This window comes from Colobus angolensis, unplaced genomic scaffold (assembly GCF_000951035.1).
Source record: "Colobus angolensis palliatus isolate OR3802 unplaced genomic scaffold, Cang.pa_1.0 Scaffold220, whole genome shotgun sequence".
Taxonomy (NCBI): domain Eukaryota; kingdom Metazoa; phylum Chordata; class Mammalia; order Primates; family Cercopithecidae; genus Colobus; species Colobus angolensis.
The window spans coordinates 1754492-1776872 of NW_012115378.1; the positions used below are offsets into that span (position 1 = coordinate 1754492).

The 22381-nt window shown below is 39.7% G+C and overlaps 2 protein-coding genes across 7 annotated transcripts in view; one reads left to right on the forward strand and one right to left on the reverse strand.

The window, feature by feature from the left end:
* Positions 1 to 632, reverse strand: part of ELP2 (elongator acetyltransferase complex subunit 2) — a 41436-nt gene extending 40804 nt beyond the window's left edge. For all 5 annotated transcript variants that reach the window (XR_001001933.1, XM_011943667.1, XM_011943668.1 and 2 more), the window contains exon 1: positions 8 to 632. Coding sequence is in view for 4 of the 5 variants with exons in the window: in XM_011943667.1 (XP_011799057.1) it covers positions 8 to 145 (138 nt within the window). In the remaining variant the exon portion in view is untranslated. The remainder of the gene's footprint in view (positions 1 to 7) is intronic.
* On the forward strand, positions 271 to 21598 carry SLC39A6 (solute carrier family 39 (zinc transporter), member 6). 2 transcript variants are annotated; one of them, XM_011943663.1, is made up of 10 exons: positions 271 to 958; positions 3087 to 3851; positions 5376 to 5556; positions 6413 to 6582; positions 7811 to 8029; positions 12977 to 13082; positions 15602 to 15979; positions 17498 to 17578; positions 18848 to 19038; positions 20386 to 21598. In XM_011943663.1, exons 2-10 carry the CDS (start codon positions 3096 to 3098, stop codon positions 20536 to 20538), a joined length of 2235 nt encoding a protein of 744 aa, XP_011799053.1. In that variant the 5' UTR covers positions 271 to 958; positions 3087 to 3095; the 3' UTR covers positions 20539 to 21598. The 2 variants fall into 2 exon arrangements, with proteins under 2 accessions (XP_011799053.1, XP_011799054.1); XM_011943664.1 differs by lacking the exons at positions 3087 to 3851; positions 20386 to 21598 and having other exon boundaries at positions 18848 to 19096.
* The last annotated feature ends 783 nt before the right edge of the window (positions 21599 to 22381 follow it).

Genomic DNA, 22381 nt, shown 5'->3' on the forward strand with positions numbered 1-22381 from the left:
CTCTTACCAGGGGGTCATAGAGCACCACGGAGCAGGACGTGCCAAAGGCCAGAAGTCCTCTGGGCCCAGAGCTCCAGTTCAGGACTCCCCGCAGACGGTTTGGGCAGCAAAACACGTGAGAAGTCTCCAGCACGGACGCCACCATGTCGCTAACTGGTCAACCGCACAGACTGAGACGCGCACTTCCGCCCTCGGAGCGGAACTACTAGAGTGGTTTCTCCCGGGGCATCACCCGGTCCGCGTTTCGCAGGCAGCCGCGGGCCCGACGAAGACAGCCCCGCCCCCCTGCGGCCCTCTGGCTCCACCACACTCTTGAACACCTGTGCAAAGCCCCCGCTCTGGAGCTCTCTTCTGGGGCCGTGGCCCCGCCCCGCGCACGAGCCAGGCCTTTGTCCCAAGAGTGAAACCCGAGTGGCTCGGGACCCTCCCTGAAGGACCCGGGGCTCATGTGCCAGGGCAGCGTCAGAAACATCCCGCTACCCCTTATGACCCGGCTCCTAGCAGCGGCCAGAGCTGGCCGCAGGGCCGCTGGCTACCGAGTAGGGCCTCAAGGAAATGACCTCCAAATTGCTCACAGTGCGCTAGGCCGCGCCACGCCCCCGCGGCGTCGGCGAACACACGGAAAAGCGGATCAGTCTGCGGAGCCGGGTTCCGGGGTCGCACTGCGCATGCCCCGCAGTCCTGGCCGAAGGGGGCGGTGGTTCCCCGCGGCGCAGCGCGCGGCGGTAATTAGTGATTGTCCTCCAGCTCCGCGAAGGCTAGGGGCGCGGCTGCCGGGTGGCTGCGCGGCGCTACCTCCGGACCGAGGGGCAGCCAACCCGATGAAACCACTGCGTGTCCGCGCCTGGTAGAGATTTTTTGAAGAGACCAGTGGGCCCGTTCCGAGCCTTTTGGACCGCCCGTGTGGAACCAAACCTGCGCGCGTGGCCGGGCCGTGGGACGACGAGGCCGCGGAGACGTGTCTCTCAGGTCCGGGAGCAGGGCGGCTGGGAGGGGAGCTCCGCAGGCCAGAGAGGCGGGGTGGGGAGGGGGTGTTCTGTGGAGAACAGTGTCCTGCGGACCGAGCAGGGGGCTACAGAAAGAGGATGCTGAGGGGAGCCCGCCGCAGGCGCCCACTCGCCCTAGAGAGGCGGACTTCTTAGGATGCTCAGATGGGCTTCGGGGTGCAACGGAGAATTTTTTGAGGAAAAGATCCGTACTTTTCATCCCATATTCGAAGAAGGGACTGACGTGTTTAGAAATAAAAAGCTTTTAGAAGAGAGCTTTGTGCCCTCTTCTCCGTTTTCTGTACTCGCCTTTTTCTCCAAGGCCCTTCCCCTCTGCTTTCCTTTTTCCTCCAGCACACGCCAACTTGCTGGAAAGGAGATCCTTCAACGGGTCCGCGACCGCGCTCAGCATCCTCCCTGGAGAAAGGCTCGGAGCTGTCCCCTGTGCTAGTCCCCTCCCACCCCGCTCCTCGCCTCTCTCCTGGGAATGATTTCTAAATGTTTATCTTTGCCTAGTAGAAGAATTCCCGAAACTTCAAGCCCCAAAGATTCCTCTATTCAGGAGCGTCGTTCTACCCCGTACCTCCATTTCCCACTGTTCCCTGTATAATACCCCGCACTTGTGCAACACATGAGTTTAACGAGTACTTGTAATACACATTCCTTCATGTGTTTTCCTCATTCGCCTTGCAAAATAGGAATTACCGGTATTTTAGATATGGTAATGAATGCGAGAGCCCTGCCCAGAGAAGAACAGCTGACCCTGGTGGAGCTGGATAGCCCCATGCTCTTGCTCAGTTGGAAGCTTGACGTCTGCGTCTTTTGTTGGAGATGTGGGTTTGACCACCATCACCTCCACCGTTGGTGCTGGACATCCTACTGGATCTGAATTAACTAAATTCTGGCTCTGCTTAACTGAATTCTGCTTTTCAAGCTCCAACTCAATTGCTCCCTCCTTCTTGGGGCATAGGCCTTTGGTTCCAAACACTGCTGTGGATTAACAGTCTGTGATTAAATGTTGACTGGTTTGTAGTAACACAAGGATGCTACAGTGAGTTTTTCATGAAGTTCAGTTTACTTTAAGAATTCTATGTATGGACATAACATGTCTGATTCATTGTCAAGAAGGAAAAAAAGATTCAGTGTGTATTTAAAGTACACACCTATTTGAGGCTGGGCGTAGTGGTCACGCCTGTAATCCCAGCACTTTGGGAAGTGAAGGTGGAGGATCTCTTGAGGCCACGAATTCAAAACCAACCTGGACGACATAGTGAGACCTCAACATAGTGAGACCTCTTCTCTACACAAAAATAAAATAAAATTAAATTTTTTAAAAATCTTTTTTGAAAAATTAAGTATACATGTATTTGAGTATGCATAGAAAATATCCTGAGGGATACACTGGCAAAATTGAGCACCTTTGAGGATTGTGATTGCAGAAAGGGGTCTTAAATGGACTTGTATATAAGGAGAGTGTATTAGTTTAAAATTTTTTAAATATGTGAATTGAGATTACTATTTCTATTTTTTGGTGCTTGAAGATTATTTTATGAAATGATGGTGATGATCAAGGTAGCTAGATTTCATTTCATTCTTTTTTTTTTTTTTTTTTTGAGACAGGGTTTCACCATGTTGCCCAGGCTGGTCACAAACTCTTGGCCTCAGGTGATCTGCCTGCCTCAGCCTCCCAAAGTGCTGGGATTATAGGCATGAGTCACCACACCTGGCCTAGATTTCATTTTGAATCATTGGCCTCAGTGATTCAAATAATCATTCAAATAAATTCTCAACTTCAGTAAGAAGTTGATGGCTGTGGCCACATGGATCTCTCCTGTCTCTGAATTACTGTTGCTTTTACAGTGCTAATGGCAGTCTCTTAGCACTCAGCTGTTCTCCAGTTGTTTCATGTGTTTTAGGAATGCAAGGGTAGAGCCTAGGACTATAGTTCTTTCCGTCTTCACAGTACCTAGTGCCACACTGGTCACACCACATGATGCTCTGGCAACTTTGATTACTTGATTACACATTAATTTTCAGTATGAGGTTTCTTAATTCAATTTGTTTTAGAAGTGAGTTATTTTTTTTTCCTGTCTTTTCTAGGAAGGTGCAATGGCGAGGAAGTTATCTGTAATCTTGATCCTGACCTTCACCCTCTCTGTCACAAATCCCCTTCATGAACTAAAATCAGCAGCTGCTTTCCCCCAGACCACTGAGAAAATTAGTCCGAATTGGGAATCCGGCATTAATGTTGACTTGGCAATTACCACACGGCAGTATCATCTACAACAGCTTTTCTACCGCTATGGAGAAAATAATTCTTTGTCAGTTGAAGGGTTCAGAAAATTACTTCAAAATATAGGCATAGATAAGATTAAAAGAATCCATATACACCATGACCATGACCATCACTCGGACCATGAGCATCACTCGGACCATGAGCATCACTCGGACCACGAGCATCACTCTCACCGTAATCATGCTGCTTCTGGTAAAAATAAGCGAAAAGCTCTTTGCCCAGAACATGACTCAGATAGTTCAGGTAAAGATCCTAGAAACGGCCAAGGGAAAGGAGCTCACCGACCAGAACATGCCAATGGTAGAAGGAATGTCAAGGACAGTGTTAGTACTAGTGAAGTGACCTCAACTGTGTACAACACTGTCTCTGAAGGAACTCACTTTCTAGAGACAATAGAGACTCCAAGATCTGGAAAACTCTTCCCCAAAGATGTAAGCAGCTCCACTCCACCCAGTGTCACAGAAAAGAGCCTGGTGAGCCGGCTGGCTGGTAGGAAAACAAATGAATCTATGAGTGAGCCCCGAAAAGGCTTTATGTATTCTAGAAACACGAATGAAAATCCTCAGGAGGTAAGATGAGTGCATTATTTTAATATACCTCTGTGTCTGTCCTGTCTCTGCTACTCTGTTTCTAGTTGTGACGAGTTTAAAGTAAAAGTAAAATGATGAAGTTACTGAAAAGGGAATTTCCACCTTCTCGGCTGCCTGCTATATTGTAAACATTCCTAATTCAGAACTTAAGAGAACGGTTATTTTGGTGACTATAGTGTTGCCTCCTAAAATTTTTTGTAATATAGAATATAAAATATGTAGAGAAAGATATCAAGGCTATCTTTAGAGAAAGTCTATAAAAGGTGAACATTATTAATAAAAAATAGAAAATGAGGAGTTGAAAGCAGGAGTTAGAATCCATATTGTAGGGATGTTAGAAAGTAGGATGTTAGAATCCATATTGTGTGACTGAGGGGGCTGAAGACTACTGAGAATACCACTGCTGCCTACTTGACAGAAGGTCCACTATGAATTGAGGAATGATTGAAATTGGAGCAATTTCCATGAACGTCATGCTGGACAAGGGAAAAGTCTGGGCAGTGAGGTTCTGAGTTCATGTGATTTTTCTAGAGTAGACTTCCAGACTGTACATAATTCACCTTGGCTGAGAGATGTCAAGAACAGGGAATTATGTCAAAAAAAAGGAACAAGGAATTAGTTGATACAGTTTAATAAGCAAAACTTCAGTACTTCATTCAAACCAGCATGTGACTGTACTAATTCTATACTAATCCTAGTAATGGTCATAGCCATAGCGGCCCTGGTGATAAAGTTTGCTCTGAGTAGTACCAACTGAGAACTGTGGTGGGAGTTGAAAATGTCTTTACAGAAGATGAGAAACTGGTACTAAAGCCAGTTTTGGGTTTTGTTTGTTGTTTGTTTTCTTTTTCTTTTTTGGTTGGGGGAGAGATTGCACAGAGGAATAACTTCAAACTAAGTTTGTCATCTAATTAGTTGAAAACATCTGCCTGCCGGTACAGGTTTGTTTCATTAACCAGCCTTGCCCTCCACAAGAATAATCTGCATAATTTAATATCCTCTCATCGCAGAGCATTACTTTGCCAGGTATGTAGACAGAACTGAGTTTTTGCAAGTAGAGTCATTACTAGAAGAGGGGCATGTCTTGGACTTGTTTAGGCCAAGTAGGATAGCGTTAATACTGAAGCAACATATTTCTCAATCTCTAATGAACCCCATTTTGAAATTGAAGCTCATTTCCTTAATACGTTTATACAGTGAGTTAACAGGCTTGTGAATCTCCATTTATCCTCATGCTTGTTCCACTTGAGGCTTTCTCCCTAGGTGACTCGTGATGTACTGCTTCTCTGATGAGGTAGACAGAAGAGGTGGGATACCACTATGGTGACATAGTATTGCCAGGTAGCTGGAGGCAAGTTCCAAAGTGCTCAAAACAGAAGTTGATTTTAATTTTCATTAACTCGAGAAAGCAAAGAAGTAGCTTTAGTAAAAAAGAGTATTGTGTCATCACATTACTCTGATGGGGATGCCTTTTGGTGATTTTCACTGCTTTGTTTCTTTCAGTGTTTCAATGCATCAAAACTACTGACATCTCATGGCATGGGCATCCAGGTTCCGCTGAATGCAACAGAATTCAACTATCTCTGTCCAGCCATCATCAACCAAATTGATGCTAGATCTTGTCTGATTCATACAAGTGAAAAGAAGGCTGAAATCCCTCCAAAGACCTATTCATTACAAATAGGTAAAATTGCCTTTTTTATGTAAAAACAATTTCAGTAGATTCATTTATGTTGTGCTTTTCCTTAGATTTGCATCAGCCCATTTGTTTTCCAGTACAGTTCCACATATGTCATCTTAGTTGTTCTTTGCCTTGAATGTGAAGAAAGCAAGGAAGGGGTGTTAGCCCTGCCCTTTTGAAACACCCAGAAAATCAAATTTCAATTAGGACTTCTCTGTGTTCATCCTACAAGCAGGTGTCAGGATCACCTGAAATTTGGGATTTTTATATCATGTCACACTGTTTGGGAAGAGGTCTTGGGTTCATTTATGCTGCTTAGAAACCTAATACTGATACATTCTTATTGATAAGTGAAACTAGGATAAGCTATGCTATAGGGTAGGGTCGCATTGCTCAAAAGTAATGAGGAAGGAATCACTGCTTTGTTTTCTGAGGACTTTATTGAATTCCTGGTTTCCTCCTCTTCTTTATTTTCTTCTCCTTTTCTCTAAGAAAAAAAAAAAAACTCTTTTATAATTTAGCTCTTATGGGAATCTGAAAGTTCAGTTCCTAAGTGAGCTACAGTTCATCCTTGGTAACCATTTATTTTTCCTCTTTCACCCCAACCTGAAGAATTTCCCGTTGGAGCTATGCTCCTTACCTGGAGAGTTCTTAAGTACCCGTCAGGTTGTTCATTTGAGCCAACAACAGATTTCTTGGTTATTGTGCTATTGCCACAGTAGGTCCTATTCACATTGAATTGGTGTGTTTTTAGCTTCTCTCCTTTTACATGTTGCTTTATGCTACTCTCCAAAAGTCTTTCTTGTGAAGTTTATTAATTGTATAATTTTTCTTTTTTCTGTTTTGTTTTGTTTGACAGCCTGGGTTGGTGGTTTTATAGCCATTTCCATCATCAGTTTCCTGTCTCTGCTGGGGGTTATCTTAGTGCCTCTCATGAATCGGGTGTTTTTCAAATTTCTCCTGAGTTTCCTTGTTGCACTGGCCGTTGGGACTTTGAGTGGTGATGCTTTTTTACACCTTCTTCCACATGTAAGTATAGTAATTTTTCCTGTTAGTGTTTGATTATTCAACACTGAAAAAAATAATATGTTTTGGTTTATACTAGAATTTTTTGTATAAAATGTTAGAAATTTGGTTTAGAAAGGCTTATTTTAAAATATATTTGGTAAGTGAAATCTGTATTTTTCTGCTGGATCTTAATACATTTGTGAATTTTTTGCTTTCCTTTTACAAAACACAGACTAATTTAACTTTTTGAAACCCACTTAATAAAAAGAGACAAATTCTGCCAGGCTATTAGTACTGTGAGGTACTGCAGCAATGTGAGTTATCTGCTTTATCTGTTAGTGTAATTGCCACAGAAATAAAATATGTGACCCTTTATGTCCCCAAGAAACTTGGAGGTTTTCTTCAGACTTGAATGTTTGTGTATGTATTTAGAGATTTACACTTCATGACACATAAAACAAGTTTGGTAAAGTGAATTTACTTTTCCAGCAGATATTTGGAATAGGTGCTCAGTCAAAAAATATGCGTGTTTCATTATTTAAATTCCCATTAAAGGTTTTCGGGTAATTGGGAAAAGGAAATCACACCATGCCTAGAGCACTACAAATCTCATGTTCCATTCAGTAGTGAAAGAAAACTATGTTGCTCTGACAAGCTCTCGGACCACCAGATGGCAGATGTTTGGGAAGACCTGCTGATAGAAAGTGGCATGTGTATGGGGCATACTCTGTGATCCCCCAGTCTCTTAGTGTGTTCCACACCCGATTCCCTAGTGTGCAATAGTGGTAGTTACTACTCTATTCAGCTACAGGCTGCTAGGGCAGTACACCTGGATCTCGGGTACCTGTCAGGGCCCAACACACACACACTAGGCTTCTTACAATGCTAGTCTGATGACATTGGTGTGGGCTTTTCGGTTGGGAATATAAGCAGTAGAAACTGTGCACATTAAGTCTAGTATTCCTGTTATTTGTGGCCATGGTAATTTGTCACGCATTGAAAATACTTACTATTTATGTATTATGAGGTTCACTGGGAATGTATCTGAAGTATATGACATGCATTAAGTTCTAGATAGCTAGCCACTCATTGGTCATTTTATTTTTAATTTCCTAAACTGCACCTCGTCTCTGAAATACCTGAATAATTGCGTAACTGAATGATTTCAGTTTTGACCTTAGCTAGCCAACCTTCTGACTCGTTGTGTGAAACTGATGACTTTATAAATAACAAATTATTTTGCCTTCAGTCTCATGCAAGTCACCACCATAGTCATAGCCATGAAGAACCAGCAATGGAAATGAAAAGAGGACCACTTTTCAGTCATCTGTCTTCTCAAAACATAGAAGAAAGTGCCTATTTTGATTCCACATGGAAGGGTCTAACAGCTCTAGGAGGCCTGTATTTCATGTTTCTTGTTGAACATGTCCTCACATTGATCAAACAATTTAAAGATAAGAAGAAAAAGGTAAGAAAAAGTATGCTGAGTACTTACTATGCTTCAGACATTTATTTATAGTAGTACTCGAACTAGATTGTTAGACTAGCATGCCCAGGTTGTATGAGCTTTATTTGAGAGGGAGTTCAGTACCCTTGAAGTACTTTTTGGTCCCAGAGATGTTTGTGAGGAGCATTTCTGTATCTTAATAGCTCTGAAATTTTCTATCTTTGCTACTCTTTTGAAACTCATGACAGGGTAAGAAAGGGAAGGATGAACATCTGTATAAGTGACCAGACAAGGTACCAGCAGGGCCTTGAAGACCAGAAGCATCATGCATACATGGATACACTATCAATATTTATTAGTAGTTATGATTAACTAATGTGATTAATTTCTAATTAGTCACCCAGTAGCTAAATGTTCTGTTTTGTTTTAAAGGGTATGTCACTTTTAGAGTCTTGCCCTTTGCAAATTGGATTAGAAATGGTATGAAGTCAAACAAGAGGCTCTTTCTTTCTGGCCGAAAAAACACTTTTGAGTCCCCTGTGGTAATTTGCCACTTTTTATTTGATATGATCAGGCAAGTCATTCAGAAGACTGTCAGGAGACTCTTAAAAATAATGTGGGTCAGGTGCAATGGCTCATGCCTGGAATCGCAGCACTTTGGGAGGCCAAGGCAGGCAGATTGCTTAAGGCCAGGAGTTTGAGACCAGCCTGGCCAACATGGCGAAATCCCATCTCTACTACAAATACAAAAATTAGCCAGGTGAGGTGGTGCATGCCTGTAATCTCAGCTACTTGGGAGGCTGAGGCACAAGAATTGCTTGAACCCAGGAGGCGGAGGCTCCAGTGAGCTGAGATTACACCACTGCACTCTAGCCTGGGCAACAGTGAGACTCTGTCTCAAAAAAAAAAAAAATGATGTGTTCACATCTCAACATTTTAATCTAACCTAATACATCTGTACACTCATATTCTGGTCATTTGATATTGACCAGGATTTTCTTCGAGTTGGAGTTCTGTATTCTGTATTATCTTTTCGTTTTTTCTTTATCAGCCATGCTGCTTCATCTATGATTTCCAATTTTGGTCTCTCTAAAATTGAACAAGAGATTACACACTTAAAGCTATTCTGAATGTAGAATCTAGGTTTTGGAAATTAAAAAAAAATTTATTCAGTGGTAGCCTTATGTAATTTGATATCTTTTTTTAGCACCTTGCCTTTGAATCTTCCAAGCATTCAGCTTTTGTGTTCATGGAATTAAGTATCCCCCTACCAGGCACGGTGGCTCATGTCTATAATCCTAGCACGTTGGGAGGCTGAAGCAGCAGGATTGCTTGAGGCCAGAAGTTTGAGAGCAGCCTGGGCAACATAGCAAGACCCTATCTCTATTCCCCAAAAAAGAAGTAACTCCTTACCATCATTTCATTGTTTGAGCAATGTGTAATTAAATTGTGCAGTTACAGTAATAAATATAACTGGCGTGAAGAGGTTTCAAAACTAGCACAGTTGATTCTTGCTGAGCATAGAGCTCACTGTGGGAAACAAATGCATGTGTAAATAGGAGAGTATTTACATACTAGGAGTATTTGCTTTTAGGGATTTAACATTCACTGAAACCTCAAATTAAAAATTTGGAACCCTCTCTTTAGTGCACCTAAATATAGAGGGAAGAAGTAAAATAAGAATAGCTTATTTTTTCTTAATCAAGAAAGTCATCTTCTGTGTTCCCATTGTCCCAATTGCTTCCCTTGGACTGTTTCTTAACGTTATTGAATAGTTTCTAATCTCATTTAATTCCCTCAAAAAGAAAAAAAAAGCTACTCATTATATGGTGAGTACTGTGAGCTCTTCAGGCATTTTTTACTTAGAATTTTCCTTAAGAGAGCCATCTTGCACCCCTGGGAGATCCCATATATCATAGTTTTAGGTTACCTGCCATATATGGAGTAGTTTATTCCTACTTCTTTAAGTCTTCTGCAATTATTCTTACATTAAAAAAAAAAAAGATCAATTTTCATTCTGGGAGACTTGGGGATGGGTTGGTTTTTTTTTTAACGGTATGTCTGGGTCAAAATGCCAAAATTTATTTAACATTCTCATTTCAATTTTGTTTCCAAGTTTTACCTAAATACAGCTTTTCTTTTTTTCCTTTTTTAAGAAAGCAGGATCTTTTTTTAAGAGACAGGATCTTGCTCTGTTGCCCAGGTTAGAGTGCAGTGGCATGATCATAGCTCATTGCAGCTTCAAATTCCTGGATTTAAGCAATCCTCCCATCTCAGCCTCCCAAGTAACTGGAACCATAGGCTTATGCCACCATGCCCAGCTAAGGATAGTTCTTCTTTAACTTAGCACTCTTTAACCTAGGACTCCAAGAAATAGGCCCTCTGTTATCTGATACAGAATATTTTTTTCTTTTTTAACTCTAGGTTATAACTCTAGATTGTTAGTGAGTTATAAAATCAATCTGTATGTCATAACCAATATTTTTAAATGCAACAGTAATATTATATATATATATTACTGTTTTACATTACATATATTAATGTGGGTTATAGAGTAGTTTGATGCACTCTGCTTTAAAATAGTGTCTACTATAATGTAAGGTCTTAAAAGCCAGGATCTGTCTTGTTTATAGCTCTGTCTCCAATGTGTAGAATAGCGTCTAGTACATGATAGATGGTAATAAATATTCAATGTTTAAGGAGCATGAAACAGCAAGTAAGCATAATTTCTAGACGAAGACTTCCCATAGGAGTTTTGCAAATGTTACATGTTCTCTTCCCCTTTTGGAATATGGTGAGTTTATCTTTTGTTAAAGGCATCCAGATATTAAAGTTACGTAATAATTTTTAATCTAATTCTCTCTAAAAGAAAAATACTATTCATTATATTGTGAGTATGGGGAGTTCTTCAAGCTCATAACAGGGCATTTTACTTAAGATTTTTCTTAAGAAGTCCATCCTGCATCCCTGGGAGATTCTATGTATCATATTTTTAGGCTACCTGCCTTCTGCTACTTAAGGTTAACCTTCTGCTAATGAAGGTTATTGTTGATGCTGAAAACTAGCGAATCATCTCTGATATCCCCCTCATCCCCATATCCAACCAAGTTTTAATAAGTATGTCCACGGTCTCTCCATTCCTCTCCATCTTTCTTGCTGTCATTCTAGTCCAAGCCATGGTTATCTCCCACCTGAGTGGCAGTTACTGCTTCCTAGTAGGAGCCTGTCCACATTATTTTGCTTTCCACCTTTTCCCAATCTAGATTTCACAGAGCAGGCAGTGATTTGTTTAAATGAAAATATGATGAGGTTGCCCACCACTACTTAGAATCTTTCCTTCAGTGACTGCATAAGTTTTTGGACAAAGCCCACTATTCTTAACAGAGTTCTGTTGTCTGATCTCCTTTAGTTGCCTCAGCCTCATCTCTGGCCACCCTCTCCGACCTAGTAGGCCCCAGCCACCTTGTACTTCTTTGAGTTCCAGAGCAGTGCTGACCCCTTCCAGGTGCTACTCCCTGCCTGGAATGCTGCCTCCCCCACCTTCCCCACCAAATTCTTGCCTATCTTTAGGTCTTGGTATAGGTTGTATTTTTTCAGTGGCCACCTCGAAATTATTGAGGTCATGTTATTGTACACTGTTAATAGCACTCTGTTCTTTTCTATTATAAAATGTGTCAAAAATTATAGTCAAAGAAGTGTATAATCATTACCTGTGTAAAATCCCTCTCCCTGTGGATAATAAGCTCCATGAGAACAGAGACTGTGTGGGGCTTATTTTATGTTCTACTCCCAGCATTTAGCATAGGGAACATTATGGGCCCTTAATACTTACAGAATGAAAGAATTTCTTAAACTCTACCTTCTAGAACAATTGCCCAATGAGAATAAAGCACCAGCATAAATGATTTAAGATACCCTGAGTTCATTTACTTTTACAAATATTTAAGTACTTTCTGTGATTGAGGCATTATATTTAGGATAAGTGTAAAGATTTGTGTGTGTGTTTGCCTTTAAAAGCTCTTAAAACCTAAGAATGTATAGACACTTGATATGCTATTAGAGCTCGAATGAAATCTTAGGTATGGTGGTGATCATCATATTTAAAGGTACTGCAAATAAGAAATCTGTTATTTATGTGTAAACCTTTATTTTAAGTGTTCTGTCTAAGTAGATGATACACAGGCACCATTGTTCAAACAGTGACCTTTATGCAACATAGAGGCTGCTTGGACTTAGGTACAATTTCTCTGGTATGGTATTTGGGATGGTTAAAGCCCAGTGATGAATTCAAGGTTAATAGAGGCTTGTTTTAAAAGAGAAATCATGTTAATGGTGTTTTATTAAAGAAAAGTGTTTTATTTTAATAACTAAAAAACTATAGTTTTAGGTTATAAAAAGTATGAGAAGTATGGGGTTTCAGTGTGCAGAAGAGGCATGGAGGCAGCCAGGCAGGTGGTTACCAGATACTAGATGCCTGAAGGAAATGCCCCTAGCTGGGTTTTTTGTTGTTGTTGTTTTTTTGAGACTGTCACCCAGGCTGGAGTGCGGTGGCACGATCTCGGCTCACTGCAACCTCTGCCTCCCGAGTTCAAGCGATTCTTCTGCCTCAGCTTCCTGAGTAGCTGGGACTACAGGCACGTGCCACCACGCCCAGCTAATTTTTGTATTTTTAGTAAGATGGACTTTCACCATATTGGCCAGGCTGGTCTCGAACTCCTGACCTCGTGATCTGCCTGTCTCGGCCTCCCAAAGTGCTGCGATTACAGACGTAAGCCACAGCACCCAGCCGGAAGTATGCATTTCTGACAAGTTCCCAGGAGATATTGTGCTGCTAGTGTGGGACTATGCTTAGAGCAGATGACTGTAGGGGCATTCTGTGTCTTTTGCTTACCTGGTTATTGATCAAAAGCTGTATATATATATAAACAAATTACTGTTTTAAAGTATTGTTTTCCTTTACTATTTTAGAATCAGAAGAAACCCGAAAATGATGATGATGTGGAGATTAAGAAGCAGTTGTCCAAGTATGAATCTCAACTTTCAGCAAATGAGGAGAAAGTAGATACAGATGATCGTAAGTTCTTATGCGTAAATTTTAGGGCTAGAAGGAGTTCATTGCTGTATGATTTGCAGGCAACTTGGACTATCTGGAAGAAATGGGACCATGTCCTTTGGTTTTGGGTTTTTCAGTATTTCATACTTTTTTAAAAATTGCCAGTGAGTAAGTTGTTTTATGTATATTTACATTTATTTTTCCTGTAACTTTTGAAGTAAATTCATACTCATAGAAAAGTTTCAAGAATCGTACAAAGAATTCCTGTATCCCATTCACTCATATTCCCTGGTTATTTTACCACACATTTATTTCTCACTCTTTTTCTCTAGCTCTGTCTACACACACACACCTTTTTCTTTAATTTTTAGTGATTAAAGGGCCAGCTACACACACACTTTTTTTCTAAACCATTTGAGAGTAAGTTATAGACATGATGTTTCTTTACTCCTAAATACTTTAGTGTATGTTCCCTAGGAAAATGGACATTCTCTCATATAATGAGAGTTTAATTATTAAATCAGGAAATTTATATTGATACAGTGCCATTCTCTGTAGATGTTATTCTTTTGTTCCAAATGCCTTAATAGTGCTTTTTTTTTTACCCCAACACTCCTCCCAACCCCCACCAAAATATTGTTCCAGAGTACAATTCAGGATCAAATATTGCATTTAGTTGCCTCTAATTTTGGGTTTGTTTAGTATTTTTGTATGATTAGGTTGATCAGTTTTGGCAGAAATACCACAAAATGGTACTTATCCTTTTCTGTGACATGGTGTGCCACCTGATATGATTCTTTGTCACGTATTGGTGGTGGTAATTTTGATCACTTGCCTAAGGTTGTATCTACCATGTTTTTCCTGAAACTTGGCTGTTTGCTTGGCATATCTTGTCAGACAGACTGAGTTAAGATTCATATTTTAAACCCAGCTCCTTGCCATGATCTTCAAGGTCCCACTGAGCCCACCACTCTCCCACATTGTTCACTGTGCTCCAGCCCCGCTGACCCTGGGAGCACATAAGGCTTGTCTCTGGGCCATGCACTCACTATTCCTTCTGCTTGGAATACTGTTCTCTGAGACCATGACATAAATTTCTCCTCTTGTTGTGCAGGTGTCAAATCAGATATTTCCTTTAGAGGCCAGAACTGAGCACCCAACTACAACAGGTCTCCCAGTCACTCTCCATATTGCACTTCTCTAAAACCAGTGCCTCCAGTACCTTTTTTATACCTGTGTTTCCTTGCTCAGTGGCTGTCTCCCCACAAGATTAGATAAGCTTCTTGAGGGCAGACACTTTGTCATGCTCCAGTCTCTCCCTACTGCCTAGTGCTGGAGTACCTGGCTTAGTATCGGTATGTAATAGACAGTTGTTGACTGAGGGGAGAGAACAACTTTATTGTTGCTACTGCCTATTTGTATGGTTTCCTGTCCACTGTATATTCTCCAACATGCTGTTTTTCTCTGAAGACCAAGTAAAATGCTTTCGCTATTCTTCCTGCATCTGTTCCCTTTTTTTGGTTTTTTATTTTTATTTTTTGTTGTTGTTGTTTCTGTTTGGTTTTTTTTTGAGACAGAGTCTCTCTGTCGCCCAGGCTAGAGTGCAGTGGCGCCATCCGGTCTCACTGCAAGCTCCGCCTCCCGGGTTTACACCATTCTCCTGTCTCAACCTCCCAAGTAGCTGGGAATACAGGCGCCTGCCACCACACCCGGCTAATTTTTTTTTTTGTTTTTAGTAGAGACACGGTTTCACCATGTTAGCCAGGATGGTCTCGATCTCCTGACCTTGTGATCCATCCATTTCTGCCTCCCAAAGTGCTGGGAGTACAGGCATGAGCCAACGTGCCTGGCCCCCTCTTCAGATTTTTAAATGGACTCCAGTGAAATGTGTAATGATGAGGAGGAAATACCTGCCTTAGAAATGGACTGCAGTGTCAGGGATGGTTCCAAGAAAATTGATAACTATGTACAGGAGAAAAAAAAAGTAACCTTATTGTGGCGATTTATTTTCCTTTGCACAAATAGATAATAATTGCTTCTTGGTGATGATGAAATAATTCAGATTCTCTGTTTTTTCCTTGAATTTTGCCTTCCAAAAAAGGAAGTCACATGGCGGGATTATTCGTGTTTTTTTATTTCTAATTTTCATTACTTCTCTAAGATATTTTTCTAAAATAAATATTTTAAATATCTAATGTAACATGTTTTCTAAAACAAGCAGGTTCTTCTCTTAGGATGAGGAAAAAAGACATCTTTAAAAAGGTAGGGAGGCAGAATAAATTAAGGGAGAATCTGAGAGGTAGTTACTGAAGGTTAACATTTAAAATCCATTCTTAATATTTGAGACCATTCTATTTCTGGAATTCATTAAAATATATTGATGTTTTTCATTAGTAATACCTTAATGTTTAGTTCTGCATATATGAAGGAGTTATCATGCTTTAAGATCTTTTGTTGACTTTTTCAGTGAGGTTTGAAATGTCTCCAAGTCCATTAACAAAGCCTTCTAACTGCCCCATACCCTTTATGTTTATTCCTAGGAACTGAAGGCTATTTACGAGCAGACTCACAAGAGCCCTCGCACTTTGATTCTCAGCAGCCTGCAATCTTGGAAGAAGAAGAAGTCATGATAGCTCATGCTCATCCACAGGAAGTCTACAATGAATATGTACCCAGAGGGTGCAAGAATAAGTGCCATTCACATTTCCACGATACACTTGGCCAGTCAGACGATCTCATTCACCACCATCATGACTACCATCATATTCTCCATCACCACCACCACCAAAACCACCATCCTCACAGTCACAGCCAGCGCTACTCTCGGGAGGAGCTGAAAGATGCCGGCATCGCCACTCTGGCCTGGATGGTGATAATGGGTGATGGCTTGCACAATTTCAGCGATGGCCTAGCAATTGGTATATGTCTACATATTTGTTCCTTGTTGATTGATTCTGAAATTTTCACATTAAACACCTAGTCAAATTTTAACAGAGAATAGATTAGTTTAGATGAGGATATTAGTGACTTCCAAGATTATAAAAGTGTTATTTTTTCTTTTACTACTTTGACAATGAAGTACTTGATAAATGTTAGGTATGATTAAATGCTAGGAATTGTGCCTAGTCCACAACCTAAATTGTAACTGTCAAGAGCTGTTCTTAAATTGCAAGGTCTTAAGATCAGCCTTTAATTTGTATGATGCATGTATGAGATTTTTTTTTCTCCCTATACATTGAAGTTCCCTTATCGATAATGTAAGTAATATTTATAAAAGTAAAACTATGTTTTCTGTCATCTTTTATGCTAAAGGAATCTTCATACATCTAAGTCCAGTTACCAATCTCTATCCTAAGGAGAATTATAGAACTTTTGCTAATAAATTGTTAGACCACAATTGGGAGATAACAGAATACTTACAAATTTTAATAATTTAGTGCTGGAAGGAGCCATGCAGTTAGGCAACTGAGGCCTGTAAAGGTGGAGCCACTTGCCCAAGGAGGCTATGCTGTGTTATAGCTAGGCCTGGCCTTGGCTCCCTGGGAGTTGAGTGCTCTTGCTCTCGTACTATATTATGCAGAGCTGAAACAGACCAAGGAGAAATGTCCAACTGCACAGTTGGCTGGGTGTGGTGGCTCACATCTGTAATCCCAGCACTTTGGGAGGCCAAGGCAGGAGGATCGCTTAAGCCCAGGAGTTCAAGATCAGCCTAGACAACATGGTGAGACCTTATCTCTACAAATAAAAAAAAAATTAGCCAGGCATGGTGGCATACACCTGTAGTCCCAGCTGCTTGGTAGGCTGAGGTAGATGGAATGCTTGAACCCGGGAGTTTGAGGTTCTAGTGAGCTATGATCTCACCACTGAACTCCAACCTGACCAACAGAATGAAACCCTATCTCTTTAAAAAAAAAAAAAAAAAGCACAGTCATGGTTTATAATTGATTGATTGTATACTATGTCAGCTTTTTAAAAGGGGACAGCTATTTGTCTTAGAGTTTTCTCACTGAGATAGTGAAAGAATAAATGTAAACAGATCTGGTTACATAGTAAATTCCTCTGAGGCAAGCGAAACATGTTTATATCCTTGACAGGAGAGTTTTTTCCTAAACCTTTTTAACAGTTTATTTTATATTCTTGAATATGCCTTTTATATGGTAGCAGTTACTCCTTAGATTTGTATAACTTCATCCGCTTACTCTAAAGCATAGAAAACCTTCCCTTCTCTTTCATGCCTGATGTTTTCCTTTGGGAAATTTAGACCTCATGGAATGTACTCTAAGATTTCTTACAAAGAAGATACAGAGTTGGGTTGGGAAACTTGTGTTCATTCACGCCAAAATACTGTTTTTTTGTTACCTCGTTTTGCATACTGATAAGATTAAAAAGCACACAAATTAATGTAACCAAACTTTTTCTGATTGATTTTTACACAGGTGCTGCTTTTACTGAAGGCTTATCGAGTGGTTTAAGTACTTCTGTTGCTGTGTTCTGTCATGAGTTGCCTCATGAATTAGGTAAGAGAACCACATAAATTGTATTTACCAGGTGGGTGAAACGTCCTAGTGTTACTGCCTTTTGCTAATGGTAGTTGAGCAAGCTTCTTCATCAATTTCATGCCTTCTCATAAGTCTGCTAACCAGCATACTGATGACATCAGAGATCATCTTCATACATATAAGGTGAATAAGACTACAGGATACAAAGGAATCATCTTCCATTAACAGAAGCTGAGAAAGAGAATCTCATTGGAATTGAATGGAAGTGGATGAGTTGTGTTTTGAATATTGTTCTTCTTTGTCATTGGGCCTTAAAACCTTCCCTAGTTCTGGATCCCAGTTCACGTCCTTGTTTTTCTTCTTACAGAGATATATTCACACACATACTGCCGATACCATTTTCACTTTTGTTCCTTTTTATATGTTCAGCCATTCCTTATAATCTTCAGCATCTAATTTATGTTCCACATTCAAGTTCCATGAAGCCCCTCTCTTATTTCCATCTTCATGTGTCTCTTTTCTCCTTTTATAATTGTAGCATTAAACTCTTCAGCTCTTAGTTATACATTACCATTATCATTTGCTGATCATCTCGTGTGTCTTCTTCACCCATTCCTCCCTTCTTTATGGCCAAATTCCAAGCTCCTTGAAAACAGTGCAAGACCACGATAGTAAATTTTTAGTATTTATCATTTTGACAAAGTGTAAGCCTTAAAAAAATTTTTTTGGATAAGGTATCTGGCTGGGCACAGTGGCTTACGCCTGTAATCCCAGCACTTCGGGAGGCCAGGGCAGGGGGATCACCTGAGGTCAGAAGTTTGAAACCACCATGGTCAACATGGTGACACCCTGTCTCTACTAAAAATAAAAAAATTAGCCAGGTGTGGCAGCATGCGCTTGTAGTCCCAGCTACTCGGTAGGCTAAGGCACGGGAATGGCTTGAACCCAGGAAGCAGAGGTTGCAATGAGCCAAGATTGTGCCACAGTAGTATTCCAGCCTGTGTGACAGAGCAAGATGCTGTCTGGAAAAAAAAAAAAAGGAAGGAAAGAAAGAGTTTGTACATCAAGTTGAATGATGAAGAATAAAAAGGAAAAACAATAGTTTATACAGCTATTAGGGTGATTTACTGAGTAACACTGCTTTAACCCTAGGTAATTCTTAATTTTGTCTCTTTTTCCCCCCTCTCAAAAACACTGGAAAATTTTCTTGAATCTGGGAAGTATCTTGGTATGTGTCTTAAAAATGATTTCTCAATGACTTTCCTCCTTTTTTGTGTTCTGTTAAAGGTGACTTTGCTGTTTTACTAAAGGCTGGCATGACCGTTAAACAGGCTGTCCTTTATAATGCTTTGTCAGCCATGCTGGCGTATCTTGGAATGGCAACAGGAATTTTCATTGGTCATTATGCTGAAAATGTTTCTATGTGGATATTTGCACTTACTGCTGGCTTATTCATGTATGTTGCTCTGGTTGATATGGTAAGTTTTTAAGAAATCTTATTACATTATTGACCAACAATAAAATAGAGAAAATATTTGGTAAAGCCTCACATTTTTCTCTCTTTCTATTTTGGGGGAGCAGGAAGTGGAATCTTGCTATGTTGCCCAGCTGGTCTCAAACTCCTGAGCCCAAATGATCCTTCCACTTCAGCCTCCTGAGCAGCTAGGACTATAGGCTCAATAGAATAGCATTTTTTCTTTTTTCTTTTTTCTTTTTTTTTTCTGGCTGGGCACAGTGGCTCACACCTGTTAGTCCAGCATTTTGGGAGAGCAAACCGGGCAGATCACTTGAGGTCAGGAGTTTGGGACCAGGCTGGCCAACATGGTGAAACCCCGTCTCAACTAAAAAATACAAAAAAATTAACTAGGGGTGGTGGCATGTGCCTGTAGTCCCACCTACTTGGGAGGCTGAGGCAGGAGAATCAGTTGAACCCAGGAGGTGGAGGTTGCAGTGAGCTGAGATTGCACCACTACACTCCAGCCTGGACAACAGAGAAAGACTGTCTCAGAAAAAAAATCATTTTTTTAAAAAAGGTTTTAAATGCGGTCATTATGAGAAGTGATTCTATATTCAGAAATTTGTGACATATAAGAATATAGGTTCTTCAGAGTTTTTTTTTTTTTTTTTTGGGATTGTTGATCATACCTTTATCTTGCTTAATATGTATCAGGATTCACAAAAATACCTACATCCTTCTGATGTATTGTTTTAGGATATGATCTCAGTAATCAGGAGTGAATTTTCTATAGATTTGTAGGAAATCTAGGACAAGACACATATTGTTTGCATGCTGTATACTTCAGAATGCTTAGTTTATTAGTCAACAATGGAGTCATATCTTTTTGTCACTAATGTCCTCAAAACAATCCCAGCCAGTCTTACTGCTAAAATTGTATTTTATTATTTTATTTTTATTTTTTACTTTGTAAGCAATCAAAGACAATATATATCTTATATAGTATAAGGTTTTCTATCTCTGAACTAAAGACAAACTACATGTTATATCCAGTTCAGATATGCAGCCAGTAACTGAAATAGGGGAATCAATGTAGCTTTTCAATTTCCAGTGGAGCACACTGAACCAATATAAACTTTTTCTTGCCCAGAACATCATGAGTAGTCATTGTTAAACTGCTAGGAAATGCTGTGTGACATTATTAGCTAGAGTCAGTATGTATGTAATCATGTTTTAAGAAATTAACTCACAGTATATCCAGCTACAAATAAAGCTAGTATACTGTCCTACAAATTTTTCTAAAAACTAATCTGTAGTTCTAAAAACTTAAATGTTACTCTTATTTTCCCTTACCTTTTTTTTTTTTAAGGTACCTGAAATGCTGCACAATGATGCTAGTGACCACGGATGTAGTCGCTGGGGATATTTCTTTTTACAGAATGCTGGGATGCTTTTGGGTTTTGGAATTATGTTACTTATTTCCATATTTGAACATAAAATCGTGTTTCGTATAAATTTCTAGTTATGGTTTAAATGCTAGAGTAGCTTAAAAAGTTGTCATAGTTTGAATAGCTTATAGGGAGATGAGTTTGTATGCTGTACTATGCAGCATTTAAAGTTAGTGGGTTTTGTGATTTTTGTATTGAATATTGCCGTCTGTTACAAAGTCAATTAAAGGTACGTTTTAATATTTAAGTTATTCTATCTTGGAGATAAAATCTATATGTGCAATTCACTGGTATTACCATTTTATTATGTAAACAGATTTGGCATGACATGTTCTGTATATTTCAGGAAAAAATGTCTTTAATGCTTTTTCAAGAACTAACACAGTAATTCCTGTACTGGATTTTAGCTCTCTAAGGAACTGCTGGTGTTTAGGAATAAGAGTATGCATGAAGCCTAAAATACCAAGAAAGCTTATACTGAATTTAAGCAAAGAAATAAGGAGGAAAAGAGAAGAATCTTGAGAATTGGGGAGGCACAGATTCTTATAAAAATCACAAAATTTGTTGTAAATTAGAGGGGAGAAATTTAGAATTAAGTATAAAAAGGCAGAATTAGTATAGAGTATATTCATTAAACATTTTTGTCAGGATTATTTCCCGTAAAACATAGTGAGCACTTTTCATATACTAATTTAGTTGTACATTTAACTTTGTATAATACAGAAATCTAAATATATTTAATGAGTTCAAGCAACATATCACTTGACCAAGAAATTGGAATTTCAAAATGTTTGTGTGGGTATGTACCAGATGAGTACAGTGAGTAGTTTTATGTATCACCGGACTGGGTGATTGCCAAGTTATATATCACCAAAAGCTGTCTGATTGGGTATTCTGGTTCCCTGGTTTACAAAAGTATCACAGTAGTAAAACTTTGATATATATGAGGATATTAAAACCATACTGAGTATCATTTGACTTCGATTCAGAAAGTACTTTGGTATCTCTCAGTGCTTCAGTGCTATCATTGTGAGCAGTTGTCTTTTATATACAGTACTGTAGCCATACTAGGCCTGTCTGTGGCATTCTCTAGATGTTTCTTTTTTACACAATAAATTCCTTATATCAGCTTGATGTCAGACGTCTGGTTTTCTTTTCTTTTTAAAAAAATTTTTTTACCATCAGAACCATTTTTAACTGTAGAGTTCAGTAGTTTTAAGTATATTCATGTTGTGCAATGAATCTCCAGAACTTTTTCATCCTGCAACACTGAAACTCTATACCCACTCAACAGCAACTCCCCATTTTCCCTAAGCCCCTGGTAACCACCATTCTACTTTCTGTTCCTAAAAAATTGAGCTGATTTTTTAAATTATAATTTGGATTGTAGTATACTAATCAATTCATTTATATTATCATATTAGGTGGCCTTATTCAGTTTTTAAATTGTTTATCACAAAGGGTACTTCAAAAAATATTGGTCCACAGTTTGTTCTCGGGTGTCCTTTTTTTTTTTTTCTAAACAACTGGGCCTAAAACTGTAGAAGAATCATTATTAATATTCTACAGTCTCAAGAGAGTCAATGTTTTAATTTAAGATCTTTACGATGGAGAGCTTGTGATGAGACTCAATGCTTGAGAGAGACTCCAGGTATTATTAGTTATAGGTCCTGGGAAGTACATGGCACATCTGGAGGCCACACACATGAAGGTCAGGAAATGCAGGCAGGGAAAGAGAGGGACCTGTGGGCCAGTGCCTATATTGGGTCCAGGGCATTATTCAAACAAGTTTCCCATGAGGAGTTTCAATTAGGTTGAAAGCAAGCAGGCATCAGTTCCAGGGGACCACGCTGTGACTGAGAGGTGGTCACTGTGACATATCCACACAGCCCATGTGAGGGTCAACGAGGCCAGTCA